Below are 20,947 nucleotides of genomic sequence, written 5' to 3'. Positions count from 1 at the left end.
CTTTTCTTCAGTGTTTACATAGGTTATCAAACCTTTTGTGCACCAGCAGGGTAACTTCAAATATAAAAAAACGAACAAAATTCAACTAAAAAAATTATCGCTTTGTCACGCTGCGCTTGATCGCACCATCGCTTTGTACATTCGCGGCGTTTAATCACGCCCAGTATTAAGCTCAGGCCTAAAGTATCCGATTCCAGAATTAGAATCAATTTTCGATTCTCAACCCTACTCCTCAAAACCCCAGTTGGCCCACTTTGCAGCAAGGTATTTGGTGGGCCAAAACACCCCCCACCGTTGGCCCAGAGGATGCCCGATCAAGCCCCGGAAGTGACCGTGGAAACGCGACTGGCACTGCCATGCACTAGCACGCTCGCTTTTGGTCTGACAGTGGAAATGTGGTTAATGATTCCTCTGGGAAACTCAGCTTCTGTTTTCTGATTGCACCATGCACATACCACTGACAGGTTTTTCAAAAACTTACTTTTCATACTAACACATTTAAAATCTGACCAATTTTATTTGATATTCTAATGAATCCCCATAGCATGCTTTCTCTTTAGAGCTCTTAAATCTGTTAACATATTTTAAATAAAAAGTAAAAATTAAAAAGTACCATTTTGTAACAAGCACTCCTCCTCCATCTGAAAACTAATATAGCCAAATTACTTGAACTACACAAGATTAACAACTATTTCCTTGTAGAAAAAAACTGTTTTGTTTTGTAGTTGAGAGCACCATCACTATCCTTTTTCAGCCGATACCTTTTTTTTAAAGTTCTCAGTATCGACTGTTTCGTTATGCCAAGTATGTTTCTCTACATGAATCAGTGTACAAGTTCTTCTTTACCCTCATTCCTCCTTGCTTTCCTGTACGAATAACACTGTTATTCACACAGCCACCTCAAAACCAAATCCAACACATGCTGCAGAGAAAGAAACTTTACACCCACTTTCCTTTCAGTTCTCTCACAGTTTGTATGCACAGGTGTAGTAAAGCAGTGTAATACTGAACACCAATTATAGAACTAACAATGAGTCACTAACCACACAAATTAGCCATGAATATTACTAAATAAGTGTAACTCAGATGCAGCCATTATTACAATACACAATGATGAACAAACTAATAATATCTGAAACCGTAACATTATTACTGCTATACCAAAAGCACAAAAAAGCACCAAACACATTTTTTGGGCATGAACACTGAGGTAACCGAGTCTTAAACAAGTAATGACTTTTTTTATAGCCCAAAACAAATGGCTATTTATTTAGCCATGAGAGAGCTTTGATGACACAACATGAGGAAAAGTGTCTGTGTATTAGTGCTGGGCGGTAAACCGGTTCAAACCGAAAACCGGTTTATATTTTCTTCACGATATTGATTTTGAATAAACCGCCATACCGGTGTATTTAATTACACAACGTTCAGAACAAACATTACGCTGCACGACACTGTTTCAGACGGACCCTTTACAATGTTGCACTTCTAAACAGCGACGAGTGAGGGTAAACAAACAGCAGTGCTCTGTTACGTTACATGGACGATGGATGCTGAAGAATTAGTACAACATGACACAGAGGAACAACTTGTGCCAAAAAGAGGAGCCGGGTCTGTTGTTTGGAGGTTTTTTGGTTTCCAAAAATCCGACGTCGACTAAACAACCATTTTATGTAAGTGCTGTCGGGCTAAAATTCTGCGCCAAGTTGCACTTTATATTTATTTTATGTTTGTTCTGGTTTCGAAGCAATACTTTTGAAGGAATAACTAATGCAAGTTACATAATTTTGTTTTACTATTTTCTTTTATAGACCTCAAAAGCAATGCAAGACAAGTTTAAGTTTTCTTTTTATATTTACTTGAATGCACGTAATGTTCCTGGACTTGTACTTGAACTAGCAAAAGCATTCCAAGTTGTTCTAATAGTGTTGTTTAAAATAAAAGTTCTGTATTTTGACTGCAATTGTCTTTGCATTCTGATTCCTCACTTCATTAGAATCATGATGAATGGCTCTTATTTGTAAACAACAGCATTATTTTCTGGGGCCCTGCAAACCTGTATTACTAGTAGGCATGTGCCGGTATCAAATTTTCATGCTGCGATTAATTGATTGAGCTTTTATCACGGTATACGGTATTATCACGATATTTTAATTGCACAAGAGAAACAGACGGATTGGGGGTATCTAAAAAAAAACTTGCATCACAATGTGTAATTGTGATGGTCAAAACATTAATTTTATTTTTTAGTGACAACATGTTATAATGTTTACATGGTTACTGAGGCTACTGTTTGTATTATTGCTTAACACAATTTTCATGATTTCAATTAAATTCTTGGATTTAATTTCAATCTTGATTCAATATTGACTCATTTGGATAAATATTAGGTAGGCTACAGTAGATAGCCTGCATTTAAATGTTTCTCAAGAAAAAATATATCTCACATAATGCTGTAAACATACAGAGAGAAATTAAATATAATGCATACAATATAAATATAATAATAATATAAATATAAAAATGTAATATGCCGTAATTTTCATTATAATAACAATTATATAATGACAAGTAAACATATATTAAAATAATATAGTGCACATATTTAGCAAAATACTCCTCTCTATAGCTATTTTCTTATAGTCAACTAACATTAAATGGCTTTCCTGAGGTAAATGTAACGTTCTGTGACATAATTGTTCTCCTGCAGTGTTATTGACCTCTTTCCGTGGTTGAAAAACACTGATTGATCGAAAGTACGTACCTTTCGGTGGGTTGTACTGTATCTTTAATAAAAAGTAACAGATGATCTGTTTACTTGAACTGAGGCGCGCGATCTGTCACGTCATTTACAAGCACCAAAAAAGTATTTATTGTCTGAATTTCGTTATAAAACCTGAGAGCTGATATTTTTTTCATATCAAAAGTAACCTGCTCTGTCTAGTCTGTCGGTGTCAGTGTCCTCTTTGCTCCGCGATTTTTCTCTGCGTGAGAAAATGGATGTGTGGCGCGAGACCGTGTGAAAGTGTCAATTGCGTGAGTCTCAAGCTGAATGCGTGAGAGTTGGCAGCCATGCGGGGGATAAATAGTCGGCAGCGTTCCTCCTTCCGCCGTGCTTCTTCTCCATGTGAGGATTGTTTACATTAGACTAGAGTGCGCACTGCATGCACACAGTGCTTATACATGTGATGTGGGGATTGTTTACATCAAAGTGCACGTGTTTTGCGCAGCATATACGCATTGTTTTTTAAGCGGTTGATGGAAAATAAGCTGATGCGCGTTCTAAAAATCTAAATTCGGATCTATTATTTTTCACGGTATTTCGAAGTCCCCGCGATAACAATATCGTGCATATTCATTACCGCGATTTATCGCATTACCGAATACCGGCACATGTCTAATTACTAGTCTGGAATTATTCTACAATATTCACTAATGACAGTAAAATAGACCATCCTAAGCCAATTTACTGCAGTAATTCCTCTCTCAACCAGTAGAAACTGCATTGAACACCTAACTATGTATGAAAAAAAAAAAACGTCATAAACCGGAAACCGGCATAATTTTGAAAAAACGTGATATAAATTTTTGGTCAAACTGCCCAGCACTACTGCGTATATTACTTGTTTAGAACATTATTCAGTACTACTGCTTTCCCTATTAAGGGAACCGACCCAGCATTACCGTTTTGCAAGTTGTTTTCCTAAGAAAGTCCCTTTGAAAATGCACACTGAAAATGTACAAATGAAAACTAAAAAGCCAACGGTTGCCCAGCATCTGTGTTTGTGTGGTTACAAAGTTTCACAACGCATTGTGTGTAAAGCGTGAAATTCCCTCCACCCCGGTGTCTCGATGGCAGGGTTAGCACTAAGCAGGTGGGAGAAACCATTATAGCCAGCTGGGTGAACAAGAGGGGGAAGGATTTAACAGCAATGCCACAAACGAGAAATGAGTGCAGCTAAATTGAGTAAAACATTGTCTGAGCAACAGTTCAGATGGTGAATAGGCCATTGTATTGCATCAAATATCCATATGCATCCTGTACACGTCACATACATGTTGAATAAGACCAGCATCTGTCTAGAAGGACTACATCAATTCAGATTCTGACCTCTGACCCTGAATTACTCACATTCCTGTCAGCCCATGAAAGGCACACTAACATGGAGGAACTAGATCGGTTAAGATGTGGATCTGCGTTACAAGGATGGTTGTTCATTCAAAACAGAACAGACAATATTTGTTCTTTTCTTTAGGCATGTTTGTAATATTTAAAGATAATATGTAGGCCTACATTTTTGCTACACACTCTCTTATATCAGCTTTACTTGCAAAGCAAACTACAAGTCAGTCATAAATTGATTCTCCAATAAGAGCAAACATTCGATTTGTTGAGCATTCCAACCAGCCCGAATGCAACATAAATTACTCTCAATGACCCTGGTGTAACTTTGATTCTGTGACTGTGTAAACATCCACCAGCAGGCAATATATGAAGCAATTCTGCTCTGGTTCATGTCTTTCCATAACATCCACAAACTCCTTAAGTCTATCAGAGAGGCCATTCACTCACTCAAAAAACAATCAGGCAGACATTAGACCACAAAGTAGGTAATGTTTTGAGTAGCCATTTCTCTGAAACATCTAGATCCCACACTTAAAGTGAGTCATACTTAATTAAGTAATGAAAACAACCGCCTTCACACTCCTGCTATTAGCCCACTTTTAATTTGACTAAACATGCATTATTAAAAAGACTACAGTAGACTAAGCAGTCATTCTGCTTAAACGTGTAATGTGTCTGTGCCCACATTTTGACAAGTAAGGAGTTGGTTTATCAGTGCTGATTAATGCACAGGATTGAGAATAACATGCAAGGAGAAGAGGAAAAGCTGATAAGACATTATTATTAATACAGTAATGTGTACTAAAGCACTTATCAGCTCTGACACATCACTTCCATAAAGGGGAGAGGAACAGAAAAACATGTTAGGATCAGAGAAATGACTCTCACTCCCCCTCACATGCTCAATGGGCCTAGCTTGGGTAAAAACGGAAACATCCTTGACTAAAAATAATCCAATTCAGCTTCACCCCTGACCTTAATGATGTCACCAAAGTTCTGGAAAAAGAATAAATGGATCACAGCTGAGAATTTGGCCCCAGTCTCAAATATAAACATTTCCAACCCATCTAGCAATGCTTTTTTTCTATTAAGTTTATGTGAGGTGTCCTTCAGAACTGGATATTCATAAGCTCTGAGCCAATACAGGGCATATTGCTCAGCACGCAACATTTGCTATGTTTCCATCCAAAGTTGCGAACTTAACTTGTGCGCAAAATTGTAATATTGTATAAAACATTTGTGAATAAAGCATTGTTTCAATCCAGCGAGTCGAAGAAAACAAAATCGTCATTCCCTGATAAACTGGGGACAAATATCACTAAGAAAAATGCAATTTGCTGCAGTAGGAGAAGCCATTGTGGGTCTTTTTTCGTATAAAAAGTTTTTCAAGTACAGTAGCCAAGGTTTATTTAACATGTAGTAAGAAATAATACACAAATATGGAATACACTAGTCTTCACTGTATGAATTAAATATAAACTGATTCACATTAAAAATACAAAACTGATTCGGTCAAAAGAGTTTTTTTTATTTTAATTAACATTAATGAAACAGACAGCAACAGTTTATGAGGCTGCTGTCCCTTAAAAGTCATCATGAAATCAAAATGTACCCCATTTACTTTGTTAGCAGAAATTACTAGTCTTGTGGTGAACAATTAACCCGGGCAAGTTAATAAACAGAAAAAAATGAGTTTGTCGTGGTAAACTTTAATCAAAATCTGAACATTTGCTTCCGCTCTGACGTCAGTTTGATGGCTTGGGTTGAATATCCTTAACTACTCCCCTCCAACCGTCAGTCTGCTATGAGCGAGGGATGGTAAGGAGGTGCGCTAAAGAAAAACTCTTCCCTCAATTCAATATTCTGTTTCACTTGGAAACGCATCACAACACTGGAGAAAAGTTGTTTGCAACTTCCGGTTCACGGGGACTTTAAGAATGAACGTATTTGGTGGGATTACAGATCTAATTTGCTCCCGACTTTTTACATTCGTGCAGGACATAACAGACTGCGTTTATGTGAATACTCAACATGATGTGCATTTTGAAAATAAATGTGTGTATTTAGCTGCAATAAGCTGTGAAAGAGAACTGAATTTGCCATCGCATGCATCTGAGAGGCGGCATCTGTGCTCGAGCTTCATCTCTGTCCGTCAGCGGGAACACCGCATTGAGTCCTTTTCGCGGCTTATTGTGATTACTAACACTCTAACGTGTCAATAGTTTACTACTTTTTTTTCTCAAAAGTAGTACTGCAAAGTTAAAGAAGTGTAACACTTTAGAAAATCGATATTTGAAATTTGTGAATAGAATCGAATCGGTTGAAGACAATTGCAATTCATATGAATCCATTTCCCCCCCCAGCCCTACTGTATATAAGGATGCAAAAAAGGTTAGACACAGGTAAAACTAATAATTAGCCATTATTTTCAGTAGCAATTACAATAGCCATTTACATCATTTATATTTAGTGGCCAATCAAGAGGTTTTAAATTCAATCTTGTGATATGTGCAAAAGATAAAAGAAGAAGTGTTTTTTTTTTCTATTTAAAACTCAAACAACATGTGATTCTGCGTTTCTCAAAAAGGCATTTCAGAAGGTCTCACTCGCTAATGGCTGATTTGCTACAACACAAAAACAGGCAGTAGGGAGGAAATGAACCCATTGTTATGAAACTGCAAGGCTAATGCATTTCGGAAGCATGCAAATCCGTTCCAAAGTCCATTTTTTTCACACAATGCCAAAGTAAAATTAGATAGTATAAACATTGTTCTTTCCCTATCACCTCACAATATCAAACATATTCACTACAAAATTTTACATTTTGTGATACAAACAAATCAGCGTTTTAACAACTGTAGGTGAAACACAAAAATCAGTATATTCAGAACAGACATTGGATCATTGGAGAGCTCAAATTCTTCAAAACCTTCCTGCTGTCTGTTCTCAACATTCACCGAGCCTCATAACAAAGCCTAAAATGACCATAATGGACCAAAAGTGATCCGTGCAGAAAAAATTTTCTTTCCTTTTTTTAGATTTGATGCGTTTCCAAAACATCAGCAAGCTCAAATGATTTAGCAAACCCAGACAAACAGATGTCTCGCATTTAATCATCATGCAGATGAAACATGGCACTTTTATGGTTCAGAGGAAAATAATTATGAGATCTGTGTGGGTAGCATTTGTGCGTGGCACAATTTTTGGTAAATGGAAGAAATGTACCGGTAGTCATAATTATGGCACAATGGTAACAGCTGGTAAGCTCTCAAGCAGGTGTATCAAAATCATTTTTGGACAGGTTTTATTTGTTCAACATTGACGTACATATACAACATGTTTTTCTTGAGCATATAAACAGAAACAACTTTATTTACAACAAAAAAGAAAATATGGAATAGATTAATTTAATTTAGGAAGAACCTTTACGAAACTGGCAATTTGGCAATATTAAATTAGACAATATAAGAAAACGTATGGACAGGATAAAGCTTTTACAAGCTGAACCAACAACATCAACACACAATTAGACTATGCCTCTCAGTCCAACTACTACAGCATCAAATAAGTAAATATGATATTTATTATATAAATAAATAATTCAGTGGCGGTTTAGAAAGCATTTTTTATTTTACACTTAATATTTTAAATTGTATTAAAAATTGTAAGTGAGAAAATGAACTGGGTTGCACTGTGACAAGTGATGATGTGAAATGTTCTTTTAAATCAATTTATTTATTTTTTATTCTTCCTCCACAGGCCATATTTAATATGTATTTAAATAACATCTAAATGAATGCGCAAAATTTTTTTTATCGGAATACGCAAAAAAAGTTGGCGAGGCCTGGTTGAGCTGTCCTAGAGAAGATGAATCGTGTTATTCCACCCCGGAAAAAGTTTGTCCTAAGGCTGACGAACTTAGTGGTGTTAAAATTTATTTTAAAATTTATTTTAAATATGTTTGTCTGTGTCATATTTTCGCACATTTTACGGATAACGGCAGACAGAGAGTACAATGCACAAAAGCTTCTCATGAAAGATGTAGCCGTTCCAATTTTGTCGGGACTAGGCTATCTGTTGTTTATGGATCACAACTTGACTGATTGATTGATTTATTAGACAATATTGAAAAAGAAAATTTTTACAAAGACAGATCATACATAATTTCAAAAACTGTTGAGGATAAGATACACAAAAAAAACAAAGGCTTATTTCCATTGCGGTCCTCTAATCAACTTGTAAGTAGCCTATGTCTTATTTTTTGTAGTTGTTTTCTATGAAAAGTTCCAATTATAAGTTTTATGTAGTTGCTATGATGTAAATGAAGGGCAAAGCCTGTTAAAAAACATTACAGTATTGTTGATGTAGTGTTTACTTTAGCTTTAAGCACTTGCTTTGTTCACCGCCCCTTAGGAAAATGATCCATGATTTTGTGATGCCAATCACAACACACTGGGCCAGCTAACCAATCCCAGCACATTTTGTATTTCAGAAGGAGGGGCTTCATCGAAAACTATGTATTTGACCCAGACTGGGGAGTAATAATGGGACTGGGGATGTAGTGTAAAATATATGAAAAATAAATGCATTTTTGAATAATCAAGAATGGTAACATATACCCCCAAAAAAACAAAATCAAGAATTCATAAAAGGGCATAAAAGGACCCCTTTAAAGACTTAGTTTAGTGTCTAGAACTTGCAACCACAATTAAGTTGTTTTCTCTTTTCTGTTGGTCTCTCTTGTTCCCTCTTCCTCTCATTCTTCTACTCCTCTCCTATCTCAGTACATCTCATTCTTCTGTTCTTTTCCTGTTGCTCTCTCAGCAGCAAGCATACAAAGGCAAGGGTCAATACAGGGGAAAGTAACACCTTAAAACTCCAAAGAACCCGTTGTGTACACAGATTCTCTAGTATGTGTGTGCTCATGGACGTAACAGGCTTATAAAATTAATAACTGGCCAGGGAACGAAGACAATTGGTTGCACAACAGAGGAGAGAATGGTCTCTGGTGAGACCAAAGCTTTAATATCCTGAAATGTTCACAAATGGATACAATCTTGAGCTAAACGGCACACAAACACATTTTACACATGTGCCCACACACACACCACATACATGAGAATTTTGTGCAGAAACACAATCAGAAGTAAGGTTCAGTGTGGCTTTCCGGTCTCATTGTGGGGAACTGGCAACCATATACGAGACTGAAAAAAAAAAAAATTTATATATATATATATATATATATATATATATATATATATATATATATATGAGCAAGTGAAAAAGTGCAGACTGAGAGAGAAAAAAACATGAGATTGAGAAGATGTAAAAGCCAGACAATTGATTATAATGTGATCTAAGATCTTGTTATAGTCAGTTATTTTTTATACTTGTACAAAATTATACAAAGCTGTATTTAATACTATCATTATGTATTAGTATTAAGTATTGAATAAAACTTTCACCTGTGCCACACTTGAGGCCATGACTACTATACACCAACTACAACATGGCATCTGTGCAAATGCTTATAGTAAACAAACAATAAAAAAGAAATTGGGAAATTGCTAAAAATAAAATAAGCCAATGTTGCAAGCTTGTTCTCAATGGAGAACTACTAGGCCTACATTAAATACGTATGGCAGCTTATGTAATTATTGTATAATCTGTGCTGTCCTTCCTCCCACTTCTGCTGTGCTACACCACTACTCTGAGGATATACTAAAACTTTATAAGAACTATACTACCTCATATTTGAGGTATTTGATATATTACACACGGATGTACGTCACAAGATATGTTGCTACATCCATTTCATCACAACTTTAACTGTATGACATGGTATCAAGTAGGGCTGGACCCGAATATCCGAATATTGGAATATTCGTTCGGTGGGTTGGTATTCGATTTGAAAATGTGAAATTCCAATATTCATCTTTTTTTTTTTTGCACACCTGGCATCCCCCTCGAAACGGTTCTCATTCGCGATTGAAAATATTTTACACTATAAAATCTGGTGAAATATAATACTCAACATATAACTTCGTTATAGCTACTTAATAAATATATTTGCTGCTTCTTGGACTACTAAAAGTGTTCCTGCAACGGGAGTATTCTCTGGCTAGAGCGCAGAACAGCGGAGTTTGTATGGACAGAAGTGCATTGGGTTAAACTGCGTTGCTTTGACATTGTGGAAAATAGAAAAATACAAACAAAATGTATTATCCTTTTTACCCGTTATTATCAATCTAAATTAATCTACTGCGAAATATAGGAGACTTTGAGATTTTACTGGGACGTCACATAACAATTTTGTTTTTCTTTATTTAAATTTCGTTTTTCTATATTTAAATTTTGTTATTATTTATTTAAATTTCGTTTTTATTTATTTAAATTGTTTTTTATTTTTTTATTTATTTAAATTTTGTTTTTATTTATTTAAATTTCGTTTTTATTTATTTAAATCTACCCTAGGCTACTTTGTCAGTGAGAAAAATATTATAAGACTATATGTCATTAGAAATATCGCTTTAGTTAAAAGACCTGTGTGCGTGTGTTTTGTATAGTGCAGTGTCCGTTCTCGGAGCATATGAGGCGCGCGCGCCGCTTCTTTATTTAAATCTACACTACTTTGTCAGTGAGAAAAATATTATAAGACTATACCAGGGGTAGGCAAGTTTGGTCCTAGAGAGCCGCTGTCCTGCAGAATTTAGCTCCAACCCTAATTAAACACACCTGAACAAGCTAATCAATGTCTTCAGGATTACTAAGGCTATAGGCAGGTGAGGATTTTTTTCAGTGTTGGAGCCAAACTCTGCAGGACAGCGGCTCTCTAGGACCGAACTTGCCTACCCCCGGACTAATACCTTATTAAAAATATTGCTTAAGTTAAAAGACCTGTGTGTGTGTGTGTGTGTGTGTGTGTGTGTGTGTGTGTGTGTGTGTGTGTGTGTGTGTGTGTGTGTGTGTGTGTGTGTGTGTGTGTGTGTGTGTGTGTGTGTGTGTGTGTGTGTGTGTGTGTGTGTGTGTGTGTGTGATATCACTAGTGCAGTGTCCGTTCACGGAGCATAATCCCTGCTCGCGTGAGGCGCGTGCGCCGCTTCTTTATTTAAATCCATAGATATAAACACTAGATGTCGCCTTGGGGTTCTAAGCATGCGTCAAACCCGCCACCATTTTGGAACAGGGGTCTTGTCATAGGAAGTAGCTAGGTAACGCTGAATTCATGGATGATGCCAGACTTTTGTGCTGTGTATGGATGTTCACACGAACGAAATCTAAAAACCAGACAGCAAGGGATTACATTCCACAAGATTGTGAATTTAAAAAAAATTCTCTGGACTCTATAATAAATACATGTCTGACCGTTGGAACAAACCAAAACAACTAGAAAATCGCATTCATGACGATTTATGGTGATTTTATTTCCGTTAGACCTTTTCCTACATTGACGCTGATAAGGAGCTCCCCTGTTTCAAGATGGCGGCTCTATTGACGCATTCATTCCAATGAACTGCCGTAGCCAAGGTGACATCTAGTATTTATATCTATGATTTAAATCTACCCTACTTTGTCAGTTATTTGTTAGTGAGAAAAATATTAGACTACCTTATTAAAAAATATTGCTTAAGTTAACAGACCTGTGTGTGTGTGTTTTGCAGTGTCCGTTCTCGGAGCATATAAGCTCTGCTCGCGTGAGGCGCACCGCTTCCCGCTTGGGCTGTACTGTAGTTTATTAAAAGTTTATTATTATTTATTATGAACGTGTCACGTCTCGCCTGTCCATCTATATTGCAACAATCTCGCCTGTCTATCTATATTGCACCAAATACGTGCACTCCCTTGTAAAGTCGTTTGGATGAACGGTACTCGAAATAATCAAAATGCAAACGGACAGACAGACATAGGCTATAGAGATTCCGAAGCTTCGAATATTCGATGTTCATTACTACCGAAGCTTCGAAGCTCAAAAAATGGTATTCGGACCAGCCCTAGGTATCAAGATGCGTTTTGTTCAATCGGATCACAAGTAGGCTAGATGAGGGAGACATATTCGTTTACACCTGGTGTTTTAATCCATCAATTTTGTCCACTTTCAACCACTTCTGTCGTGGCTTAGAGGGGAGTGTCTATGTGTGAGAAAATATATGGGCTTTTTCTAATCTTTCGATCTAATGGACAAAATAATCTTGCACAATTTATATGAAAGCGGCTGGAGATGACAGATAAAAACATACAGAGCAGCAGCTTTCGTTTCTGCTCTGATAGCCACAAGACCATGCCAATCGCTGTGAGTGCATTTTAGAAATCAGGAATGGTTAGAGAGTGCTTAGTACGTTTTTCTTCTTAAAACCAAATTTGGCCTTCAGCCAACAAAGTTTAAATCCTGTCTGGTTAGTGCGCTTCCCATGATGTTTACACATTAGGTCAGTAGGCGGAGAGTCTTTTGTGGCTGTTTGAACACATTCGACCACATGAGCCAAAGCAATCCGGTCAATGCATTTCCGACTACTGCTGGAAGTGGTTGGAAGTCGACAAGCTCAAAATATTTTAGACCCCGTTGACACCTCCATTTAGCACAGTCCACTTGTGATCCAATCAACCAAAATGCATAATACCAGGTGTAAACAGGGCCTCAGAAATGAGCTATGTTGGGAAACCACCATACATCCTTTGAAGTAAAATTATAAGCCAAAAGACTATGTAAAAATATAATTTTATTAATTGAACTGCCAAAATAAAGAAGAAAGTTTTTTAATTATTATTATTATTATTGCTACTTTATTATCATTCAAATAATAATATTGTTATTATTTTATTATTATCAGGACCCAGCATTTTAGAGCACACGGAAGTGTTTGATGTCCCAATTGTTGCCACCTATTTGCATTAGTTTATTGTTGCTTTTATGCATTCGTTATGCAGCAAAGTAGCATACAGCTAGTGACACGAGAAAGCAAACTGATATGTTCATGCAGACAACAGAAGAATAAATCATGTTGATTTTGCACACCACTCAAGCATTTGAACGTCCGTGTTTACTACAGTATCAGACCTGCCAACCTTGTAAAAAAAATTTGAGTAGCATCACCTTGGCAATGCAAGACACACACAAACACATTCCTATCTTCATAATTCTAGTTTTAACTTCTAAAGTTGTAAAATTTAGCTAGCAATTATTGCAGTGAAAGTCCAAAAATTCAATACTGCTCAAAACCATTTTTTATTCATGATTAATATTGCATTGCTTTACAAAAAAGCATGTAATATGTGCTGGTCAACAACTAGTCTAAAATAAAAAAAACAAGAAAACAGCTGATAAAAAAAAAATAATAATAATAAATAAAAAATAGATGTGTACATTTAAGATAGGCTACTTAATTTACAGGGTTCACGCATTGGCCGTGAGACACACGCAATTCAACCAGTTCACACGCTACACCGTGTATTTCTCACGCTGAAAAGCCAATGCCAACCAAGTTGTCCTGCAAGCTTTATATATAACGTTGTATACGAGGCGCATGCACACAAAGTGAAGTTTCCTGCCGCCAGCACGCATCTCGGCCAGATTGCGTTCGTAACTAGGAATAATAGATACGTGAACACACAGAAGTTGACGGAACATTCTCGGCCACCGTACGTTCGTTACTAGGTAACAAACAACATTGTGCGAACACACGCCGTGATGGAGAAGGTAAATTGTAAGAAAGCTCGTCTAACATTTTTAGGCTAGAACTTTTAATATATAGCCCATAGTATGTTATTATTGATGCAGTCAAAAACTCTAGCTTTGGCTAGCTTACGTTATCTGAAACTAAGGGAAATGTTAGTGGGTATGGGAAGGAATGAAGATGTATTTCTTCATTTTATTTTAAATGATATATTATACTGTATTAATAGTCTTTATAGTTACATTAAGGCTACATGTATTAAAGCAGAGTGCTCTGGGTAATATTTTTTATCCTGTCAAAACATACATTAATATCATTGCCATTGCATTTGTATTTTTCAAAGATGTCAGGGAAAAAGCAAAAATATATTTTATCATTCTGGGCACCAAAGGGTAAGCCCCCTAAAAAGGTTGCAAGACATCAAAATGTGCAACAATGACTTACAACACAAAACACATTTCATAAGCTGGATTGTGTACTCTTGTGTACACACACACACACACCTTAATACTCTAATATGTCCATTTGTTCACAATGTCCCACCACACAATAAATCATTATACCATTTCGACTAGACACATTCAAAATGCAAAAAAGATTTGTTTTTCCAAACTGTTTGGAGCAATTTGTTATATCTTTGTAATTTTTGTATATTTGAAATTTTGAAATATAACATTAAAGAGTATTTTTGATGTGATGAATTGCTCTGTCATTTATCAGATTTACCAATTGTTATAATTTCAATTTGTGCTGGTTAATTATGAACAATGGGTAAAATTGGGGGGCGGGGCTTCATTAGGGCTCCTCCCCTAACCGTATGTGATCTCACTCCGAGGTTTTGATAAAACTTGAGAACCCTGAATGATTTATTATTCCAATATCCAAATATGATACTAAATCACACAGAAAAAAGGACTTTTATTTGTGACGTGCAGTCTTTGCATTTGAACATTGCACATTTTAAACAGGACACGCATTAGCTGAATAAACGTTAGCCAATACAAACATATTTCTAGAAAATAGTTGACAATGAATAGACAGGAGTCCTGTCACATGACCAATAATAGCAAAACGAATCACTTGTTCTAAAAAGAATATCAAGTATAAGTTTAGATGAATCCGAAATATGGGGCTGTGTTAACAGTAAAACGTCTGTCTTTTAACGAATTTTAAAAACACGGATGGATAATACAAAATGCTTTCTGACATTTTGACAGAAAAAAACAACCAAAACAAAATTTAAACTTAGCCCGTCAATTTACAATTATCTTCTCTCTCTCTGTGCGCACGGTCTGTGTTTGTGAGAGAGAGCTCGCGCAGCACTGATACAACGGTAGGCTACTTTTTAATCCATAAGTAACTAATGCGCTAGTTTTCATACAAAATAATTATGTAACATAATTAGGCCTACTTCAGTTATTATTAACACAATAATGTAACACATGCAGGCTACGTTTCTGAACACTGACAATGAATAAATAAACGCCTGTTTCTCCAGACTCACTTTTATCAGTAATCCACAGAACTTTCACAATCACTAAGCCACAGCGATTTTAATTTTATCTGAGTGACCATGAATGACGGTGTATTTTAAAATAATCCATGCGATCACTCCCGTGTGATCATCAAATCCAGATTAAGTTAACTAAAAACAATATTTCAAATTTCCACATCCAACCCAGCCTGACGGCGGGCCGCGGGAGTGGAAGAAGATCGAGCGGGATTCTCTATTGCTGTCGATTCTCAGTCTCTTTTTAATGATAGTAGGCCGCATCTGTCAATCATCCCCGCCTGATATTTGGGGAATGAACCCAGCGCTATAATTGGTCGAACTCCGCTTCTTTTGCTGTTGCTTGATTAGAGGACTGCGCGTGCACAGAAGCGTCACCAGGTTTTTGCGTATTTAGAGTGACAAATCGTACCCCCGTACTTGGATTAGACCACTCGTTTGATTATTTTTATGATGCCTTTATTACATTTTTGGATCTTTTAAGTTTTAGAGGAACAGACTTTAAATCAAGGGACCAAAATCTCTCATACAAAATCTTCATAAAAAATATCTTCATATGTTTGGAAGTAAAATCGTATAGGTTTGAAACAACACGAGGGTGAGAATTTATATTTTTGCGTGAATGAGGCCTAATAAATACAGTAAGCTGAGCCTTGGATAAAACTAACTATATATCACAAATCTTATCATTTACCCAAACGTTTCTTTATCTTTGCAATTTTATATTGCGATATCTTGATATTGCCTAACGATCTCGTTACAACCCTAGTTTATAGGCATACACTAACCCATCCTGGTCCTTGACCAAAACACTACTTTAACATGGTAATCAGATTAACATTAATAACCATCTGAAAAACCTACCAGCTTGTGGACTACCCTAATTTATCATTCAGCTGACACTAATCCAAGGTGACTTACAAAACACTATTTAATGAAAAAGCCCACTGGATACTGGGAGTTACTTGCTAAAGCACACAGTGGTAATAGCTCATGGATCAATTCCTGCCATATTTAAACACAACTTTTTGGTTGCTTGCCCACATTTTTAACTAATAGGTTGCAGCGAGAGGCACAATGTAATTATTTAATTATGCAAAAGTTAGTATACAACATCAAAGCTGCAATAATGTGTTAAGAAGGTGCTTATCTCTTCATTTATTTCACACTGGGCCAACTGTCACTAGCACATATTCAAACAGTGGCTTTTGGGTTTCTCTCAGCTTGAGACCTCTGGGAGTCAGAGGTCCCAGGGTCTGATCCGTAAACCTTCCTTAGTTACAGAGGTTTCATATTGGAGCTTAGAACTAGGGCTGGGCGGTATATTGAGTTTGTACAATATATCGATATTTTTGCCCCCACGATATAGAATGAGGCAATACCGTTTATATCGATACAGCAGTTTGATACGATCTGAAAAATAGTGTGAGCTCCTGCAGTGAAAGAACAGTACAATTTGTCCTAAGCACGACACAAGCAAGCTTATTAAGCGCTTCAAAATAACTGGTAAGATAGTTAACAAGTTTAAAGCAGCTTGCCCTGTCAGATGCTCGGACAGATAGACTACTGTTAGTGACTGAAAAATAAATACTGGCGCTGTTTAATGCGTTTGAGACGTGGTGCTTTCCTCAGTGCTTAACTTACATTTCACAGGTATATTCTCCATCTGTAAATGTTCAAACAAATCAAACAAATATGTCCATTTCACTGTCAGGAGAGGACGAGCTTCTGCAAATGAATCTCCGCTAAAATTCAAGCTTCCGTGAGCGGGCGCCGCCGCCGCGCTCATGCGCGCTAAACAGACGAGCACAGTAGCGCAATAATTCTGACTAAAATACATATTACTAAAATATTTGTTGTTGTAGACAATAAATGTGCCATATGTGGAATTTTAAACCTACAAGTATATTTTTATGAAAGTGACCATTATAATGGGGTAATAAAATGCAGGCTAATATAATTAGTTTGTGCTTTTGTTTTTATTTTCATTTTTAGTTTAGCCTTTAGTCATTTTTAAAAACAAAAGCATTATTTAGTTTGTAATTTTACAAAGTTAGAATGTAATGTGATTTTAACCACCTTTTTGCACATAATATATTGCATAGCCTACATTACATTCCCTATTTGTTTCCATATCCTTCAATATCAACATTGTTTGGATATCATTGAGCAGGATGTGAAATTTTTTTTTTTTAATAAATAGGCCTATATTTTCTTTATCCAAATAGAAAAACGTAGAAAGTACCGAGATATATATCGCCATTTAACCAAAAAATACAGAGATATGATTTTTTGGCCATATCGCCCAGCCCTACTTAGAACATATCACACTAATTATGAGCAAAATATGAAATCCTTAAGGAACTGCTTTATGTCTTTAAAGCAGCACACAGGGGCCTGGAATTGAAGAGCCAATACTATAAAATACATTCCTCACATTCTTTTGATTCATTAAATTCCAGGGCTGAAAACTCACAAGCCAAATGTCCCACACACAGAACACAAATGTAGTTTTACGTGGCCACAGATAGGAGGTTCAGTGTGCTCAGATATTCAAACAATGCTGGTAGTTTACAGAGCTGAAACTCTAATGAGCTTGTGGTCCGGGGCTAAATGGTGCTGTGACATTTAATTTTTGCAGCTGGTTAAAATGAGGATGATCTAGTTAGGACTTCAGGTCATGGTGAGGAAATACTCCCTTCCGACGGATGAGTAATATGCTTCTAAAATACCACAGCAACAAGCCTGAAGAGTGTGACTATATTAAGAAATGCTTTAAAAAAAAACTGGGCTCTAATTACAAAACTGAGCATAGATGTGGAACAAAACAGTAAGTCGCTTGACGTCGTTTTGGTTACATACTACAGGGACACCGCAATCCCCCCCAAAAAAGGTAGAACTGGAGCTCTTGGCGCCTTTAAACTAGCAGGTCTAAATTAAACAATGTATCCACTTCTGAGCCCACTATGTGATGGAGACACTGTTTCATTAAGACATTTTAAGTCAACTGTGTTTAAAAATGTCTACAACTGCTTATACAACTCAAGCTGATTTACAATGTATAAATGCAACAATTAAGTCACCTTGACTATTGAGTTGTATAAAATGTTTCCTCGACGTTTAAGCGATTTTAGGCAGCTTTTGTATAAATCTTTACAGAAACAATTTCCAAGCCGTTTAACCCCCCCCCTTCACAAAAAAGGCTTAAACTAGTCCCAGACTAAAATGAATGTTTGAGCCGTTTTAACTCAAAGCAAGTTGCACTGACATATCTTAAAATGTCAGTGCCATTATTTTGTCTAAAGATGCACATCAGTAATGTTTTTTAAAGGCATGTTTATAAAAACTACTTAGATGTCCTAATTAAACTAACAACTAATCCTGGCTTAATCTAAACCTTATCAGTGAAACCAGGCCATTAAGTCAGTTTGAGCCTGCTTTCACAGATAGTGCAAGACTAAGTCAGTATTAGGCACTGGTTCAATTAGGGCATTTAAGTAGCTTTTACAAGCTTCTTAGAAAAAAAAACATTACTGGTGTGCATCTTGATTCAAAACAATGGCACTGACATGTTTTGAAATATGTCATGCAAGTAGCTTTAAGTTAAAATAGCTCAAACATGCATACTCTAGGACTAGACTTAATCCTTGTCTGTAAAATCAGGGAAAACTCTTTCTTAAATCAGCTGGGATTTTGTAAACAGTTTTTGTAGTATGAAACAGACTACTAAAATGCTGTAATTCAGCTTGAGTTGTAAAAACGGTTTTCTAGTAGTATAAACCGTTGTCTTGAATTGATACGTTTTAAGTCAGTTTGAGTTGTGTAACGTTAAACTCTCCTAGAAAAAAGGTTTACAACTCAAGCTGACTTAAAACGTCCCAATTAATAAATCGGTTTATACAACTAGAAAAGGTTTATCTTTCTCTAGTTGTATAAACCGAATTACGGATACTTGTAAGTCAGTTTAAGCAGTATAACCCTTTAAACGTTACCCGCTTGGGTTATACCTAACGTTATACCCTCTTGTCTTGAGACCTAAGTCAGTTTGAGTTGTATGCAATGCTTTATTTGGAAATTCAACAGTTTCCCAAAACAAGGATGGACATTATGGCTGTTGTGTAGCAGCAAACTAAGTAAATAGTCACATACAGGCTATGTCTAGGCAGCATTGGTACAGTTGTTGTCTCTTACCTGTTGCGTCCTGTCGGCAGGATTCTTCATGATCGCGTGCCGAAAACTATTGTCCACATATGACGCCATTCTGTCCGCGTGCATTCACATGTAACAAAAGATCTCCGTTGTCAAACCTCGTACATTTCCCCTAACGCTTCCGACTCATTTTAAGCAGAGCCGTCATTTGTAAAACCCCATACGTTCTCTAAAAGACAAAAATATCTCAAAGTGGGCCAGTTTCCGAGCCCCGGGCTGGAGTTGTAACGTTATTCGAACCAGGGGTAACAGTAGGTCCTCGCAGCAGCGGCGTACATGGGGGCAAATATTTAGCAGCTGCACCTTTAAAAGTTTACGGCGTTCGATAATATCTTTCCAATGAGAGCTTAAAGACGACAGGGTAACAGAATCCCGTTTTTGCCGAGTAACTTGAAACAACTATACAGCAACTAAACACTGCCACAAACGTCTGAGCATTGTCTTGTGTCCGGATAGAGGTTCACGGATATACAGGGGTAAACTCTGTTGTTTCGGGGTTGCTGTTCATCACTCCGCGTCTGGCAAAAGCCGATACTAAACGTCCTATAATCCAAGTTGGAGAAGTTTAACAAATTGACGTGCGTCCATACATAGCGACTGTGTGACGGACACCGGACCGGACAGACTGGCAGGCGGGGTGAAACTGGACCGGTGACAACGCAGTGATTCACAAGAGTTGAAGCAAGACATTAAATGGCCGACCTCTAGCGCACCCAGTGGACAAACAAGTTCAGACAAACTTTTAGGTAGGTCTGTGTCTGTGGTAATGCTGCACTGCGGCGACCAGTGGAAAACAACGAGCGTTACAAAACCCGAAAACGTCTCCTATTTCCGACATAGAGAAAAACACAACTGATCCAATACTATAACTATTTGGAGCAATAATAACAATCAGATGTAGGCTGCATTACATTTACCTAAAAACATGGGAGCACAATGAAATATGCGGCATAGCAAGCAAAAAAAAAAAAATGCTTGTTTGATCTATTAGCCTATTAGCGTTATTCATTTAGGCTAATATTATTATGGTTCTTATTAAGTAGTAGGCCTGTGCTGAGCACTGATATTAATATACAATTTTAGCCAGATGTGAACATTTTAAGCAACATGCTTAAACTTTTACTGAAGCTATACTTTGGTAGGCCTAAGTGTTTAGGTATAGTTCATATCGAATTTACTGTTATGGTATTTTACTAAGAATGTAAGAGAGTTCTATAGAAGTGAAAATGTCCCAGCTGACAGATTTGCACAAGCTTCTGATTGACCAATACCAAAAACGACCGGCAGGTCGAGCTAGATAACTGTAGGCTACATTAGTTTAACGGTTTAATTGAGGGTGTCTACAGCATAGATATCATATAGAGACATGATGTCTATGGTCTACAGTCCCCAACAGCCGCTCGCAACACACTAGACTAGAGGTCCATGGGG

General features: G+C 36.8%; 1 protein-coding gene across 2 annotated transcripts in view; it reads right to left on the bottom strand.

Annotated features, from left to right (window-relative positions):
* The window catches only part of rapgef2a (Rap guanine nucleotide exchange factor 2a), a 56,967-nt gene extending 36,736 nt beyond the window's left edge, over positions 1-20,231 (bottom strand). For both annotated transcript variants that reach the window (XM_077204405.1, XM_077204413.1), the window contains exon 1: positions 19,499-20,231. In XM_077204405.1, the coding sequence (XP_077060520.1) occupies positions 19,499-19,582 (84 nt within the window). In that variant the 5' untranslated portion in view covers positions 19,583-20,231. The remainder of the gene's footprint in view (positions 1-19,498) is intronic.
* Positions 20,232-20,947: the final 716 nt, after the last annotated feature.

The sequence above is a fragment of the Siphateles boraxobius genome, unplaced genomic scaffold (assembly GCF_051911475.1).
Source record: "Siphateles boraxobius isolate OS27281-9 unplaced genomic scaffold, OSU_SipBor_1 119, whole genome shotgun sequence".
Taxonomy (NCBI): domain Eukaryota; kingdom Metazoa; phylum Chordata; class Actinopteri; order Cypriniformes; family Leuciscidae; genus Siphateles; species Siphateles boraxobius.
The sequence above is the reverse complement of the archived record's forward strand: the minus strand, read 5'-3'. Positions and strand labels throughout refer to the sequence as shown.